The following is an 18,712-nucleotide window of genomic DNA, read 5'->3' on the forward strand; positions in this document are numbered from 1 at the left end:
GAGCTTCTCTGTACAAACTTTCTGAAGATCATTCTGAGTTTGACATGTGTTTAGGAGATCTACAGTGCTTTGTCGATGCCCCAAGATGTCGTCTATCCTTTTCCTGTTGATTCAAGTATAGCAAGATCATCATATGCCCCAATCTGATCAAAATTTGAACTGCTCTGATCACCTCATGCCCCATTCTGATCAATATTTGAGCCGCCATTTTCGGGTTTTCAACTCAAATCCCCTTTGGTCTCAAGGCGCCCTTTACGGGTTTTCACCTTGGCCTCTCCTTTTTTCCTTTTCTTTTTGTCATTTTTATTTTTTAATTTTGATTTTGATCTTTTTCTTTTTTTGGTTTTTTTTTGTTTTTTTTTAATTGGATCTTGAACTCATAGGATTAGACAAGTCCTTGTTATCCCTTTTGATCAAAACTAATATTTTTCTCAATAAAGTCTCCCACATAAGATCTTCCACTTTTATCTTGTATGCGAAAAATCTTCTTTGGTACCAGATTTCTTTCATAGAGCCTTTTAGGGCGAAATTTAACTATGACATAAACTTTGGATCTTCCTCCTCAATTAGGATGAAACCCAACAAAATTGCAGAGCGATTGACTTAAATAGGCAAAGCTATGACAAATCAAAGAAAAAGGCACTCCCTGCATTCTTTGACCCGAATGGCCATACTTTATAGCAAAATGTTCCCCATAAGATGATGAATGTGGTCCTTCCCATATCTTCAGGGTGCATCTTTCTCTAATTGTATCCAGAGAAGCCGTCCGTGAAGGAAAATAGTGAGTGGCCTGCCATGTTATCCACTAAAGTGTGAAAAGCAATGAGTTTTGGGACTGGCTTTGTTCAAATCCGTGTAATCCATATACATTCGTATTTTCCCATCTTTTTTTAAGGACTAGTACAATGTTAGCTACCAAACCCAGCATCAAATTTCTTTTTAACTTTTTCTTTTATCCTTAGCACGATATCGGGCGGGCCTCATTTCCTTGAGCTTCTGCTGAACCGGCTTACAATCTTCTTTTCAAGAAGACAGTGCACCACAAGGTCAGTGCTTAACCTGAACATACCCTAGTATGACCATGAGAAAACATCTTTGAATTCTTGGAGTAACTCAATGAGGTCTCACTTCGTCTTTGTTGTTATGTCAATTCTAATCTTCACCAAGCTCACAATTTCTAATGATTCCTTGTGAAGTAGGATCCGTCTATCCTCTTGTTCTACCATCATCAACAAGTCTGGAGATAAGTTACAATTTATGTCATCTTCAAAGTCATGAGATCCCTCTAAATACATGTCTAACTCAAAAGGAGATTCTGAGTCTGTAGCAGCTTCACTCATGTCATTGATATCTTGGTACCCATAGGAAGTACCAAAGAATATACAAAAGAATGTATGAATTTATGAACAATTTTTTGTACAATATGATTATGAATGAAAGAATGATGTGGAAGAAAATCCAAAAGAATGAAAGAATAAAAAATAATTATTCGTAAAGAATGAAAGAATATTGGCTCAAAAATGATCGCAAAGATGCATTTCACTAAAATAATGACATTCAGACATGAGCCTATTTCACAAATGAGTTCTTATTGCCTCTAGGCTGAAAGCAACAAGTGTGTTCTGAATATTACTCTAAGTAAGCTCTAAATACTACAGGGATTTCTTCTGTAGTCCGATTATTCAGAACACTCCCAAGTTTATAAGGGTAGATGTCTAATAAGGTCCCTTTTCAGTTGTCTTCATGTATGACTGTGAACGTTTCTTTTGACTCATTCACAGAACTTTATTTTTTATTGTCCATCATATTTTGTTGGACCTTGCTAACGTTCTTGCAGCAGTAGCTGGTCCTACCTCTCCCTTTGGAGTTGTTTAGGTCTTTTCAATCTTTGGTTCATTACTTTGTTTTTTCCTTGTGTACTAATATTCTAGGATAACTGCCAAAATTTTAGGGTCATTTTGTAAGATTTAATGTATATGATGCAATGCAAAGCTAATGCATGAATGCAATGAATGTCATGAATGCAAAAAAAGAAAGGCGTTGATTCTGATTCAATTCTATTATAACAACTTTACTAAAAAACAAATCTCTTTACATAAAATGGATATTTATATGGTCTTTCCCTCATACTCCAGGTGAAGACATCAATCCATTTCTTCATATCCGGATGTTAAAATCTCGTAAACTTTCTAAAAAATGTGTCTCTTCTATCTCCTTTTTGCTTGATCCGAGTCGCGAATTTTTGCTCATTCATCCTCGTGATGCTCGTTGGCTTCTCTTTAAAAGGTCGGGAGGTTGACAACTCTCGAATAATTTTTATCAACTTGAATCCTCGGGCAATGAAGCAAAGTTGTGTAATCCTCCCTTAGACCATCATCTTTCTCTCGTTACGTTTTCTCGGACTATATTCGGACGACCGTATTATCTCCCACTTTATCAAGAAATCTATTTTCTTATGACAAGCTCTCTATTTAGATACTGAACGTGTATCAACACCTCTTTTCTATGATGAAAATGCAATGCAATCATAACCATAACAAAACGAAACAGGTTAATGCAAAACAAAAGCAAGCAAGAAAGAAACAAATTGGCATCTACTCGGGAAACCACTAGGGTTTGGTGTAATTATTCCTAAGGTGAGCAACTAGGGTTCACTATATGTAGTTTGGCTCTAAGGTAAGGGTACCTGAGCCAGCAGATTCCTCGATCCTCACCTATTATAGGCTCATACGGACCAAGTTTAGTTCAGGGGAACACATTTCCCTATGGCTGCACGGAAATGAAAATCTCACGAAGACATAGGTACGGATGTATCCCGAAAGCAATTCGCTATCCTGCACGGAAGTGAAGACCTCACGAAGGAAATAGCTTCTTACTCCCACTTAAAAGGATATAACCGAGTGGTTATGTAATGCAATATGCAAAAACATCAAAATTCAAACCAATAAAGTAATTACAAACCGAAGTAATGATAATCGTAACAAAAATAGACAAAATACAACAAAATGATCGTAAATTTAAACCAAGTTTTCGGGTGACCTCTAGGCATTCGGTGTGATTCTACCTGGGGTAGGCTCCTAAGGCTCATTATATGTGGTTCGGTTCTAAAGTAAGGGTACCTGAACCAGCAGATTCCTCGATCCTCACCCATTATAGGCTCATACGGACTGAGTTCAATTCAGGGGAATACATTTCCCTATGCGGAGATGAAAATCTCACAAAGACATAGGTACGGATGTATCCCGAAAGTGATTCACTATCCCATGCGGAGGTGAAAACCTCACGAAGGCGTAGTTTCTCACTCCCACTTAAAAAGGTATGACCTAGTGGTCATGCAATGCAATGCGCAGAAATATATCCAAACTTAAACTAACACAGCGATTATAAATCACAATGATGAAAATCGTAATAAAGACGAATGAAAATGCAACGAAAGGATCGTATATTTAAACCAAGTTTTTGATTTTTGACAAAAAAGACAAAAAGCAATCAACTTGTGGTTTGACTCTCGTGTTTATCCCCAGTGGAGTCTCCAAGCTGTTGACACCAATTTTATTTTGAAAAACAGGGTCGACTTGGATTTTGAAAAAAAAAATGAAAATGGGAGTTGCCACCGATCCTTTTTATTTAGGTGTGATCGGGTCACCTCAAAAAGTGGTTATTTTTAATAAGCAATTTGACTTTATTAAACAACAATTTTGGTCCATGAAATTCAGAAAAACGGGTTCGGGAGTCGGTTACGTACGAGGAAGGATTAGCACCCTCGTAACGCCCAAAAAGTGGTACCTAGTTAATTAATTACTGTCTTAATGTCTAAAATTGAAAACTTTGAATAGATTTAAAATACGATCTTTTGTTTGTTTTTTTTTTTAATTATATAAAACAAGTTACTCGATAAGACCCTCTCATTTCGAAAAGAGAAAATGTCACACCCAATGAGTTAGGGCATGATATTTCACTTCCTCAAAAACGAGCTTGTCCAAAAAAAACTCGTGCAATAAAATTTAAAAAGATATTCAATTGTTTAAGTCAGATGAAGAAACCGCAGCCCAATACGTTAGGGCACAATTTCTCAAAATTCTAAACATTGAATATTACCTTTATTATTTGTAGAAAAAATCCTCATCTCGAGAAAACAACGTCTGATATCCCATGCGTCAGGACACAACGTATTGAATTCTTGACAATGAGCTTTTTATTTATGTTTTGATTAAAGAGCATTCTCAATTATTCAGATTCAACGAAAGAGTTGGAACCCAATACGTTAGGGTTCAATCCTCTCAAAGATTCCAAATACCGAGTATTGCCTTTATTTTTCAAAATTTTCTCTTTATACGAATTTGGGTAAAAATTATAAAATATAAAAATATATGTGTACATATAAGAAAAATATATATGTATGTGAATTATAAAAATAAAAATATATATAAATATACATATTTTAATATGTAAAAAATATGTATGTATATAAAATTATGAAACATAGAAAATATATAAAAGTATGTGTATATATATTTATAAAAAATTAAAAATGTGTACGTATATGTATATATTATAAAACATATGTATGTATAGATGCATATATATAACAAAATTTGAAATTTAAAGGCATAAAAAGTAAATAATAATGATACAAGATTAATGATGCCACATAATAGTATTAATAATATTAAAATAATTAATTTAATAAAAAACTAAAATAACAAAAGAGGATTAAATAGCATCAATAATAAAAGACCAATGAATTTAAAACAAAGAGTATAAAAAATATAAGGTAAAATAAAATGTAAACAAATTTGAAAATAATGAATTTGAAAATGAATAAAAAGGCAAAAAGAGATTTGAAATCGACAATATACAAATCAATAAATAAATTATACACAAATCAACAAAATAAGAACAAGCCAAAGAAAATAAGAACACAAGAGAGAGAAATTTTGAGTGAATACTCTTAAGAATTATTATTACTCCCAACTCCCGTCCCTTACAATGAAGGGAGAGGCCTCTATTTATAGTTAAGCCTCTCCACATCCAACGGTACAGATCAATTACATCAATGGCTAAGATTAAAGGGTATCTACAGATTAAATCTCTAAGATTACAAAATCATATCTTCTAAGATTGCATATCATATCTAAGATTGCATATCCTTGAAGATTATGTTTCCATAAGCTTGTAGATGGACCTTCAACCTTTTCAAGTAATGGGCCATTCCGATCAGGCCAAATGATATTACTGGACTTAGACTTTGTTTTATTATTTTGGGTTTATTATTTTTTTGTGAGCCCGGGCTAAAATTGTGTATCACAGTCATCACTTAATTTGGTAAAATTACAATTTAGTCCCTCAAAATTCTTCACCTTTTCAATTTGGTCCTAATTCATCCATTTTCCTTAGTTTCTAGATTATTCCACTCTTAAAATATTTACACTACAGGTCCTTCAACTTTTTCATATTTACACTTTAATCCCTCAAATTTTGAGTATTTACTCTTCGGCAACAAAATTTTTCTCACTTTTACGATTTAATCCTTTCTTGATTTAATATGTCATGATATAATTCTCAATGTTGCCATAACTCAAAATTTCCCTTTTTGTCACTTTATTTCTTATTTTACTATCAATGATACCTACTTCCTTACTGTAGTAATTTTCGGGGTATTACAGTAGTAATTATCGGGATATTACACGGTGTACTCCAATCTTGAATCGATCCTTGAAATAGATTTTCTCTTCCAAGTAATAAGTTGGTTATAGCGACCAAGAACGTTCCGATTACCAACTTTTCCTTATGTAGTCAATTCTGGTACGACCTACAAACTGACTTTTGCTAAATTTCTAACTGTGATCCACGTGTTCTCAATTTAAGATTTCGACAGCCTTGCGATCTGAAAAGCCCAACTCAAATCAATGGCCTCAACTGTGTGGGTCGTTTAAATTCGGTCTCTATCTCCCTTGACGGAATCCAACTGGATTTTCCCACCTAGACACGCCAATTTGTTCGCGGGAATTCTAACACAGCACGGCTGATTCGTCTTCCCAATTGTACACCAAACAACTCCAACCCAACGTGCACTTTTTGAATTGAAGCTAAATCAAATTTAAGGGGAAAATTTGTACTATCTCATATAACGGAGAGATAGAAGATACTGGGTTGAGAGGTTTTTTGAGCGGGTTCGAATCTCACGATTCTTTTGTTAGAGTAATTTCTAAGCTAAAGCTAAAAGGGGTTTAGTTAATCATGGAAAAGTCATGCTCTGAAAATAGATTTGTGGAATTGTGAAAAGTGAGAAGGGTAAGGGCCTTGGAAGATAATTAAACCAAAAGTTGAAAGTAAAGAAAAAAAAGAGAGAGAATGAAACAGCATGATAGAAAGGTGACGCAGGAAGGGAGGAAAAAAATAGAGAATTTATTAAATGCGAAAGGTAAAGTGTGTATTTAATTACCTGTAGCCACTAGGTATTTATGTACACTTTTAGTGCTAAAATTTAGCTAGATTTTTCTTAAATATTATCACTAAATAATTCAAATTTTAAAAATCAAATTTAAATTAGAATTTAAACTAATTACAGAATTGTAACAATATAAAAAGTCCTTCAATCTTTATCTAGTCACTTTTTAAAAAAATCTTCAACTCTTCAATTTTTATCTAGACATCTTTGAATCTTCAATATTTCAATCAAGCCCTCCTCTTTGCTTTTTGTTCCAATTTAGTCTCTTCTTGTAAGAGTTTGAATTCAGCACACCAATTTCATTCCTGATAAGAAAAATCAAAATTTAATAGCATTTTATCCAATAATTAGCTAAAAATAAATACATTAAAAATACGAATTTATCTTGCTATCAGAACAGAATAAAGATTAAAAATTATAGCCAATTGAGATTTAACTCAGTTGGTATCGATATTGTTGCCAGTGCAAGAGAAGATGCGGTCGAGTGCGCTGAAGCATATTATCCTCATATTTAAGGGTTGGGGAGGGGCTATGGGTAGTTCTAGACATTTTATCAAAAAGAGCAAATATGATAAGAACTTATAATGAGATTAATGTTAAAAAATTAAAAATTATAATAAAATATTAAAAATAATTTATTGATTGATTTACATTTTTCAATTATTTATTTCATGGATTATTCGTATTATTTAAGGGGTAGTACCAATCATATATCCGTGTTTATACTTTTTACATATATAAATTTAGTTTGAGAGTATATTTTTGTTCATATTATATACAAAAATTTAATTTAGAGAAAATATATGTGTTAATGTGGTTTTTTATATGATATTTTTGGAGACTTTTATATGAATTTTTACGCCTTAATAAATTTGCAGGCTCATATATTTAGGGGTGTGCATAATTCGGGTAAAACTGAAAAAATTCGATTAACCGAACGAATTCGGTTAATCGGTCGGTTAACCGAATTTTTTCGGTCAAGAGTTGATTAACTTTTTTATGATTTTTCGGTTAACGGTTAATTTAGTTCGAAACCGGTCGGTTAACCGAACCGAAAAAATTAATAAATAAAATTATCTAACCCAACCCAATTACCAACCCAACCCAATAAAACTAAAACTAAAGTCAATAAAACTAAAACTAAAGTCTACCCAATTACCAACCCAATAAAAATAAAACTAAAGTCTAACTCTTAAGTATCTACCCAATTACACATGTTTTTTTTTAGGTTTAATGCAAATGGAGATTTTTTGGAGAGAAAAAATGGATATAAATGGAGAATATTAAAGACTTACATTTCAACTATGTGTTAATTTCAAGAATTATGTAATGTTTTAATTATGTAGTGATTCAAAGACTTATGTAATATTTTTAATTATGTAGTGATTCAATTCGGGTAGTTTGGTTAATTCGGTTAATTTTTAACCAAAAATAAAAACCATACAATTTTCGATTAATTTGGTTAACCGACCTAATTAATCGAAAAAATTTCGGTTCGGTTAATTTTTTTAAAAAAAATTTGGTTCGGTTAACAGTTAAAAATTTTGGAAGGTCGGTTAATTCGGTTGTAGCTATTTCGAGTCGGTTAACTGAATGCACACCCCTACATATATTGATGTATTATTTATAATAATTATAAGTTTGACCAAATAAATTATAAGGTAAACTTTGGGCAATTTTTTTTTTAAAGAAAAGGGAAGTAAGTGTAGGTGCAAGTAGGTGGGGCACATTTTAGGGGAAGACAATTTTTTATCCGATAAAAAATATAATATATTTAATTGATATAAATATTGTTTTCAATGTAGGACGACATGAATTCAGGCATGAGATTATTCAGAAAAATAGACAATCATTTCAATTTAATTTCTATTGTATCTATTAATTTATTTATACTTATTATTTAAAACTGAAATTTAATTGATTGCACTTTGACAGGAATTTCGTTAATTTAGATTATATATGACATTAAAAAAATTGCTCATGTGAATAATTCAAAGAAACATGGAAGCCATTAGTCATGAAACTAAAAACATCGACTTTTCACTATACTTCCTAAAACAATATTGCCCAAGTTTATAATGTAACCAACCACATGATCAATTTTTATTTTAGAAATATCACATAATTTAATTTAACGAAATCTCTTTTAGAAATGTTTAATTAAATTTTAATATTTCATTTGTTATTAATGTAATAATATAAGGAAAAATATTTATTGCATATATATTACAATGGCTAAACATAAAATAAAAACTAGTTAGTACAAATTCAAATTTTGAAATTAAAAGATGAGTAAAATTCTTATAAAAATAAGACATCTTTAAAATAAGTTATTTTTTTCCTTCTCTGTGCTAAAAATAAGTCATAGGAGTGACTAAATATTACTAATTGAATTAGTTTATTACTAACTCATATATTAAAACATGTGTAAAAAATAATACTTCTACCAAATGTTAATTAAATCAAAAGACTAAAAAGACTAAATTTCAAATTTAAAAAAATATAGGGGCTGGAAGCAGAATTAGACCAGACGTATAAACATTATCGAATTGGCAGCCAATGGTAACTTTATTACAATTGGTTTCAAAAATATACAGGGTAAAATACCACGTGTATAAACAATATCGCATTGGCAGCCAACTTTAGTTTTTCTTTGGTTGACGGAAAAGAAGGTAAAAGCTGATGGCTTTTGTCGTTTCAAAGAATTTAACACTATCTTAATTCCCATCGGTCACGTTTCAGAGGAGAATACAAAAGATATTGGCATAATGCCGAATTTAGTCCTTAATATTTATATACTTTGTCATTTTTGTCTTTATTCTTGTTTTAGCTAATTTTAACCTCAATCTCTTAAAATGAGTTGAATTTGACCATTAACCTTTTAAAAAAAGTTAAGTTGTTGTTTCTTTTAACAGAAATACTGACTAAAACATTAAAATTTTAAACATGACAATCTACATAATAATTCACATGTACTTGTTATTTTTTAATTTTATAAATTTTATATTTTTTGAATATTTTAAAGTAAACATAGCTAAAAATAATGATTTAATTATTATTTAAAAACAATTTTTTTAAATATTAAATTCAAATTTAACTAAAAATATTAAATTGATAAATGATATAAAATTAAGGAATAAATTTGAAATCAAGATATTCTCCAAGAAACAAATTAAAAGAACGCTGCAACAACACCTTATTACTTCTTTAACTCGATAAAAAATATTATGAGTTTCCATTTAAAAAATTAACCTTTTTTTTTCTTTTACTAATTACAAAGCAGAAATTTTGTTGGAGAATCCAATCTCCATGTATCACAAAGGTTTGATTGAGCCTTGAACTTATCACAAAGGCTTTTATCTCGTATTTCACATGATAAAGAGAGAAGAAAAAGAAGACGACCAAAACCAGTCTATAGTTTTCTAGCAGGTGAAAAAATGATTTTAATAACAAGGCCAGGGAAAACATCATCAGGGTCATTGATGTGAGGGTTGCGCTCAAGGATGAAAGGGTCGCCACACTTGTCGCTGATTGTGTGAAGGGTCTCCCCTTCTCCTACCACATAGATTTCATCACAAGGTCGGTTCAACAGTTGGCTCATCCCTTTCACAGCTGCTTCCTCCGATACAGAGTTTGCGCTGATGGAACCTATCAATATTAAGACCAATAAGGCTACGCCGATACCCCAGGAGGCTACATCGATTAGCGCCCACGATTTCTTCATGCTTTTGGTTTTGCTAGCGAAAGAGGAGGAGGAAGTAAGAAAAGAGAGATGAGTTTCTTTTTGTATTGTTGATGAAACAGAGGGAATACTGGAGGGATACAAATAAAAGAAACATATTAGCGCTTTTTATATGCTACTTCTATGGACGTGTCTTGTGTTGGTAGGTAGTTGTGTTCAAAGAAAGCAGTAGGGTATTTCCCCAGATATTATTAAATACAAAAATATAATAATAGGTGGTAAAAGTGGGCAAAATACTAAGGAGACGTTTGGTTCGCTGTAATAGAATAGAGGTGTAATGGAATATAGGCGTAATAGGTAATCCTTTTGTTTGGTTGAATGGAATGGAATAGAGGCGTAATAGTATTCATGTGTTTTGTTGAATGGAATGGAGTTGTAATAGCATAAGGGAAAAAATTAAAATGACTAGAATACCCTTAACAAAAAAATTTTTAGCTAAATGATTATTGTTATTGTTATTAAATTTTAATAAGATTATTAATATCAATAATAAATAATTTAATCATATTTTAACATAATTATTATTAAATATATTTTAATTAAAATTTATAATTTAATAAAATTCTTAATAATAAATATTCTTATATGAATTTACTAAAATCATAATATATAATAGTATAAAATATAATTTAAAATAATTATGATTAAATATATTTTAATTAAAATATATAAATTAATAAAATTCTTAATAATAAATATTCTTATATGAATTTACTAAAATCATAATATATGATACTATAAAATATAATTTAAAATATTTATTATTAAATATATTTTAATTAAAATATATAATTGCATAAAATTCTTTATAATAAATATTCTTATATGAATTTTCTAAAATCATAATATATAATACTATAAAATATAATTTAAAATAATTATGATTAAATATATTTTAATTAAAATATATAATTTAATAAAATTCTTAATAATAAATATTCTTATATGAATTTACTAAAATCATAATATATGATACTATAAAATATAATTTAAAATAATTATTATTAAATATATTTTAATTAAAATATATAATTTAATAAAATTCTTAATAATAAATATTCTTATATGAATTTACTAAAATCATAATATATAATACTATAAAATATAATTTAAAATAATTATTATTAAATATATTTTATAATCTACTTTATTATTTTTAAACTGCAATACATATTTAATGTGCTAAAATATCATTAGTGAAACAAATAATTTAATTATTCTACAATAAAAAAATTATTAGCATTAATAAATAACTTGAGAATTATATTTTGTATAAACATAATTTTCATATATTAACAAAAGATTAGATGAAAATGAAATTTTACATCATAATCCATATGTTATACAGTTTTATAACATCAAAAAGTTTAAACATTGTAGTGACATACCATCCCAAATATTACAAACAGAAAAAGTTACGAAAATGAACCATTATTTTTAATGGTCAACAAAAAATCTTCTGACCCATTCCAACCACACATCAGAAGGTAAACTAAAGAAAACGAGCATTTGAGTTGGATGATCTAGAATTTTACTCAAAGCTCGATACCACTCATCCACAGATAAACCTTCTATTTCACATAACGTTGGATATAAATTTGTAGCTTTTTCTCGAATGATCTGGAATTTTTCTGACTTCTGTTGAACTATCACATCGGAGGCAATACTCCTACTGATTTGTTCGCCAATGGCCCGCATGTTTTCCGCCAATAAAGTGGCAGCCTCATTAAATGAAGAAGAAATATTGTCACTTGCATCAGAATTCTTCTTTTTCTTCTTTGAAGATAAGGAACCCCCTTGGTTTCTATTTGGTCGCGGCTTCGTAGGAGAAACATCCATGTCATCCAAAGAGACGTCAGCTTCGCAATCATAGAATTCGTTTCTTTCTTCATTCATATCTATAGTAGGTACATCCTGAGCATTTATTTCTTCAATAACATCAGCGGCTGTTTGAGCATCTTTACCAGTCACTCGATCTCGTGTGTAGATGGCAGTAAGTTGGCCGTAGTAAGGGAAACTACGATGTCTGAATTGACCGACTTCTTTATGACTCTATAAAAATGAGGAAATCATATTAGTTATAAGTTGAGAATAAATAAGATAATAAAGACTTGAAATAATTCTTACATTTAAATAAGAGTTCCAAACCGCATCTTCAACAACAACGAGCTGCCTATGCTCGTCCCAACCAAAACCGATATTGTTTTGGCCATTAAGCATGTCATACACGATTGACCAATCCCTTTTCAGTACCCTAATCCTCGATTCAATATTAAGTCTAGCCTTCAACATTGCATTGGGTAAAGCCTTTTCTAACATTTTTTCCAACTCGTTTAAATAACCGGCTTTAAACCCCATATCAACATTAAAGGTTCCAACATTGTGGAAGTCCACCATATAGGAAACCAACACTGCTTCTTCTGGAACCCATTTCCTTTTGGTTCCTCGAGATGTTTGGGAAGAAACATTTGATTCTGAAGCACCTGACATAATTAACTCAAGAAAAAAATAAACTAAAATTAAGTTTAATATCATGAATCAAAAGGTGGACACTTTATAAAATTAAAATTAAGTTCAATATCATGAATCAAAAGCTCAACACTTTATAAAATTATAACACATGACGAATGAAAATAAATTAAATTATAATTCAACAAGTTTAGTACAATACAAAAAACAATTCAAACACCACCAAAGTTTCACAAACTAGATACATAAAATAACATAAACAAATTAACTCAAACTCATTTTGTCCCTAAACCTAACTAATTTCTAGATGCTTACCATTCATCGAACATTTGGTTGGCTAGTTCCATCCTCCAAGTAGCCCATGCATCCAATGGATGAATACTTACGATATTCGGTTCATCTTCATCTACCACATTACTAGGTAATCCTTCTCCAAACTCCGCTTCAATAGGATCAATACTCATATGGGTTCGAATAAAATTATAGAGCAAACAACATGCAATAATGATTCTATTGTGCACCCTTACAGGATAGAATGATGGACTCCTAAGTATTCCCCATCTAAGTTTTAATAACCCAAAGCATCTTTCAATAATATTACGTGCTGAGGCATGTTTCATATTAAAAAATTCTTCCAGAGTTCTTGGCTGATAACCCTGACGCCACTCTTTCAAATGATATCGTTGTCCTCTAAAAGGTGCAAGAAATCCCTCACAATTTGTGTATCCAGCATCAACTAGATAATAACAACCTATAAAAAAAACTTTTTTTTAAATGATTAATTCACCAAAAAAAGTTTGAACTTTTACAAATTAACTCAAAGTCCTCTAACTTTCCACTTTACCATGAGGAACTTTTAGTCCATGTCTCCTACTAATGGCATCTCGAAGAACCCGTCCATAAGCAACAGAACCTTCCCAACCAGGAATAACATAAACAAATTGCATATTAGGTGTACAAACACCTAGCATATGTGTTGTTATGTCACCTTTTCGCATTCGATATCTAGCTTTATCAATTGTTGGAACCCTAATCTTGATGTGGGTTCCATCAAGAGCACCTAAGTAGTTCTATATCACATGTTATAAAACCTTGATTTAGGATACTAAATTTAAATCTAAATCAACTAAATTATGTACAAGCTATATATAAAACTCAGTCAAATACCTTAAACCATTTCCACCTCGTGTATGAAGAATTAGCTGTAATTGGCTCTGCCTTTTTAAATATCACATCTTGTAAGCGTATGGCAGCATTTAAAACACTATGAAATGATCTGCTAACAGTTTCCCCGGACCTATTAAAGTGATGCTTGATAACTCGATTTTTAAGGTGATGGGAAATTATATGTAAAAACATTACCACTTACTCATCAACAAGCATGTTCCTTGACGACTTCAATCCCCCTAACGTTTCTAACATCTCACATAGTTTAAAAAAGGCAAATCTATTCATCCTAACTTGTTCAATACAGGTCTCGTCACTAGCATATATAAGCCTTTTAACATAATCCCGCTTTGCATAAAAATCTAAAATATAGGACCTAATCCTTGGTTTATAGGTATGTAGGCTATGGATGGCACCCAATGTAAGTAAGAACCAACACGCAATTCTACAGATTTGCAACCATATTGTCAATGCAATACCAATTCTTTTACGCCTCACACTTTGTGCAATTAAAGGCAGACGAGCCATTACTGCAAGATACTTCAAATTGTAGTAAAAGGGTCACATTTCTCCAATACTAATTTCAATAACAGTAAAATAAAATTAAAGAATTTAATTGCCAAAAAACTTACAGTGATTTACAAGACGCTCAACTGTGAGTAGAGGAAACAATCGAACAAGCCAAAGAAGAAGAGGAAACAATCGAACAAGCCAAAGAAGAAGAGGAAGCAATAACACACTATCAAAGAAAAATGAGCAACACATATTTAGATTCTTTACAAAGCAAAAAATTGAAATTAAAACTATCTTCACAAGTACAAAAATTGAAATTTACTTCTTTATCAATCAACAAGAAAAGAAAAAAAGAATGTGTTTTTCTAGATTTGATTAATTGATGACTGACGCTTAATAATTATTTTTTATAAAATATCTATTTCCTTAATATAGTGTGTTAAATATCTTCCTTTAAAAAAATAATTTGTTTGTAGCATTTTACTTTCTTTTTAGTGATAATTATAATTTTGTAATGTTAATTATAATTGTTGTAGCATTTGATTAATTTTAGTGTTAATTATAAATTTTAGTGTTAATTATAATTATAATTGTTGTAGCATTTGATTAATTTTAGTGTTAATTATAATTTTAGTGTTAATTATAATTATAATGTTTGTAGCATTTGATTAATTTTTAGTGTTAATTATAAATTTTAGTGTTAATTATAAATTTTAGTGTTAATTATAATTATAATGTTTGTAGCATTTGATTAATTTTTAGTGTTAATTATAATTATAATGTTTGTAGCATTTGATTGATTTTTAGTGTTAATTATAAATTTTAGTGTTAATTATAATTTTTAGTGTTAATTATAATTATAATTGTTGTAGCATTTGATTAATTTTTAGTGTTAATTATAATTTTAGTGCTAATTATAATTATAATGTTTGTAGCATTTGATTAAAAAATTTTAAAATGATTAATTCACCAAAAATAATTTTTGTAGTGTTAATTATAATTTTTCTATCAAACAATATAAGTAATATAAAACATTGTTCAAATATAATTTTAATCAAAAATTTAAGTAATATAAAACATTGTTTGAAGACCAAAATTAAATATAACATAAATTAAAGATATCGAAAATAAAAATAGTTTAATAATATATTAAAAGATTAAAATAGTTTTAAATGAAACATATCGAAAATAAAAACATATTGAAACTAAAATATAACCAAAATGTTCTTGTTTAAAGTAAAAGATCAATTCAAATGTAAATGCAGTTTAACATGTATATATTGTCTTTTCCAGATTACTAGAAAAGAGTAAATGGTATCATCATTGCAGTGGAGATATTTGTTTATGTCTGTTACCTGATACTTGTCTGTCCACCTGCATCAATAAATAATAAGGATGTTATCAACTTTATAAAATTGACATCACTTGTGTTAATATAAAATCATACACGGACAACCGTGGGATACCATACAGAAACATACAGAAACATATAGAGACATACAGAATATTAACATACAGAAACGTAAATTGAATATAAACATATAGAAACATACAGAATATAAACATACAGAAACCATTTCCACTTGAAAACTTCAACAACAGAAACATTGGTTATGGCTTAGGTGCATCATATCAACTCTTCTCTTCATCTTTCCAACCATAGTTATAGTATAAAAAAAATCTTTCGTTATTAAATGATTTCTAGAATAGCAACACTAAAACAAAACGAATTTTAATCATATTTGCCAAGACAATCCAAAAAAAGAACCAAATTCCCAAACTTTTTGTTTTAAAACCATTGGAGCTAATGGTATTAGGACAACAAATGAAACTACGAGAAGGCCGGGGCCGTCTTTACCCCTATTTTATCTTGATTGTGATAGTGCACCACCCAACAACGATAAATGGAAACTTTGTTGACCACCAAGATCAAAAGGAATATACATATATATATATATATAGGACTCTTGTAGGAGCCAAAGTGAACCCCTCATCATCATTACACTATCTAATTTCTAACCGTTCAAAATCCCATTCCTTGGCTGTGAAAGCTTGGATTGAGTGAATCCTTCTATACTTCACCTTTGCTTCTTTGTTGACAGTTTTCTAAGGTTTTTCACACAAAATAACTGCTAGAATAGGTTTCTCATTGATGAATTAATCAAATAAAAGGTGGATTGGAAAGTATGAACAAAATTTGTTAGTGGTTTCTCTGCAAAAAATCACTATCCCATTTCACTTTCGACCAGAGTGACCTACTCATATCATTTAACCACGTCATGGTGTCATACAAATACGAAAACAGCATTATGCAAATAAATGGTATAATTTTGTACGCGAAACATGCACATGCCAAAGGAGATGAGTAAAAGGTTCACAATTCCAAAGATAGGTAAATGACAACTTTAATATATTGACAGTGCAAAAGGTATTAAGAAATACTATAAAACTGGACCAAAAGAGAGCTGAAAAGACGGCAATAATAAAACAATAAAACTGGCCATATGACTAATGTTGCAGCAATTGAAGTAGTGTAGATACCAGCTGATAAGATTACCAAGTAGACATTCACAGAACACAAGGCAAATAACAACTTTTGATCTCTCTATCTTTCATTTTCTAAAGCTACGAGAATTATATAACTTTTTGAATAATGGCAGCTAGGTTGTCCAGTAACAGTTATATATTAGTTTAATTACAAATTTCATCACAAAATCTTTTCTTTATGATACAATAATAATGCCTGCACAACACTTTAAACAAATAATGGCTTGAGATATTAATTAGACTGATATAAAGAGATTAAGTTGTCAACCATAATTCTCACATATAAAAGGATCAATATTTAAGTATATTAGGATGATAAACCAAGTCCTAAACAAGCCATTCAAGGGATTAGAGTAACCTACTGGGGAACTCCAAGAATAGAATGGGTACCATAAGTAACAATCCAGGTGAAATACAAGTAAAGTTATTCAACATTCACCAAATACATGCCCAAAATAGACAAAACACCAAAAAAAAAAATGAGGAATGAAGGATTTCTCCATTTCCCTTTTATACCCTAAAAGCCAACCAATTAAAAAAATTTAAAAACAAAAAACTGGCAAAAATGGGTTTATCAGAAGACTATTACCATTATTGGCTGAAATAGAAACATCAACATCAAAATAATTACAAAGATGCAAACAAACCATCAACAAAGATGCAAACAAAGCTGATGTATGGTTCATGTAATTACAAAGATGCAAACAAACCTTTGCTGAAATATAAATGAAGAAGAAACAGTAATTTGGTATTACCTTAAAAAGGCTTGGGCAATTTCACGAACGAGCCTTTCCAAAGGCAGTTTCTGATGAGGAGTTCAGTACTTTGCTGGTACTGATAGATTTCACTGCATCCAATAGAAACTTTATTTCTTCAATTCGTGTAAACAAAAAGAAAACATGACTGAAAGGGGAAAAGAAAAGTTGAGCAGAAAAAGTCTCAACCGAAATGGGGAAAAGAAAATTTGAAAGAGGTGAAAGAAAACGTATCGGGAGATGAAGATGAAGGGCAAATGGATGCTTGATTTGGGGAAGAAGAAATCTGGAGTGAATTTTGGGAAGAAGAGAGGCAGGTTATTTTCATCTAAGACCTAAACGGTGTTACCTTGAATGGGTATGCAGACCCCAACCCCTAAAGACCTAAACGGTGAGATGAGGGAATGATAATTTAATAGCTATTCAGTGCAATAGAGGAAACGGTGAACCAAACGCATGCAACACTGTAGCGCGCGGATTTGATGCGGAATGGAATAGCAATTCCATCCAACCAAACGTGCTCTAATAAAAGCCATTTTTTTTAAAATTACTGAATGGGCCCGGTAAAAAAATAATTACTGGAATGGCCTAATTTCCCAAAAACGCGACCACGTCAGTGCGTTGTCAGGTGACAAAGCAGGAAAACGCTTCCTCAAGGAAGCGCTTTGTCCACATGGACAGAAAACACGTCCTTGATGACGCGCTTTGTATCCACGTGGACAAAGGTCTTCCTTGAGGAAGCGTTTTTCCCGTGTCGCTATAGTACCAACGGTAAAAAAAATAGCTGTTGGTGCCCCTCAAACGGTAAAAGAAAACTATAAAACCCTCTTTTATTTTTTTCACACTTAAATCCTTTCTCTCAAATTCTCTCATATTTCTAACCAATATTCTTTCATATTTCTCTAAAATTCCTCTCAAATTCCTCTTAAAGCTCTCTTTAATTATTTTAAATAAAGCTCTAATTTTATTGTTTTTGAATTTTTTTAAATCATAAAAATTTGATCATGTTAACAATGGCCGGAGAATTAATTTGTCTCGATAACAAGCACATATCCGTCGAACAAATGA

At 30.5% G+C, this 18,712-nt stretch overlaps 1 protein-coding gene across 1 annotated transcript; it reads right to left on the bottom strand.

The window, feature by feature from the left end:
• Positions 1-11,496: 11,496 nt before the first annotated feature.
• Positions 11,497-15,712, bottom strand: LOC105798487 (uncharacterized protein At2g29880-like). Its single transcript, XM_052620923.1, has 4 exons — positions 15,698-15,712; positions 14,462-14,568; positions 12,321-12,706; positions 11,497-12,245 (listed from the first exon to the last, which is right to left on the bottom strand). Exons 3-4 carry the CDS (start codon positions 12,681-12,683, stop codon positions 11,631-11,633), a joined length of 978 nt encoding a protein of 325 aa, XP_052476883.1. The 5' UTR covers positions 12,684-12,706; positions 14,462-14,568; positions 15,698-15,712; the 3' UTR covers positions 11,497-11,630.
• Positions 15,713-18,712: the final 3,000 nt, after the last annotated feature.

Source organism: Gossypium raimondii, chromosome 9, assembly GCF_025698545.1.
Source record: "Gossypium raimondii isolate GPD5lz chromosome 9, ASM2569854v1, whole genome shotgun sequence".
In the NCBI taxonomy this organism is placed as follows: domain Eukaryota; kingdom Viridiplantae; phylum Streptophyta; class Magnoliopsida; order Malvales; family Malvaceae; genus Gossypium; species Gossypium raimondii.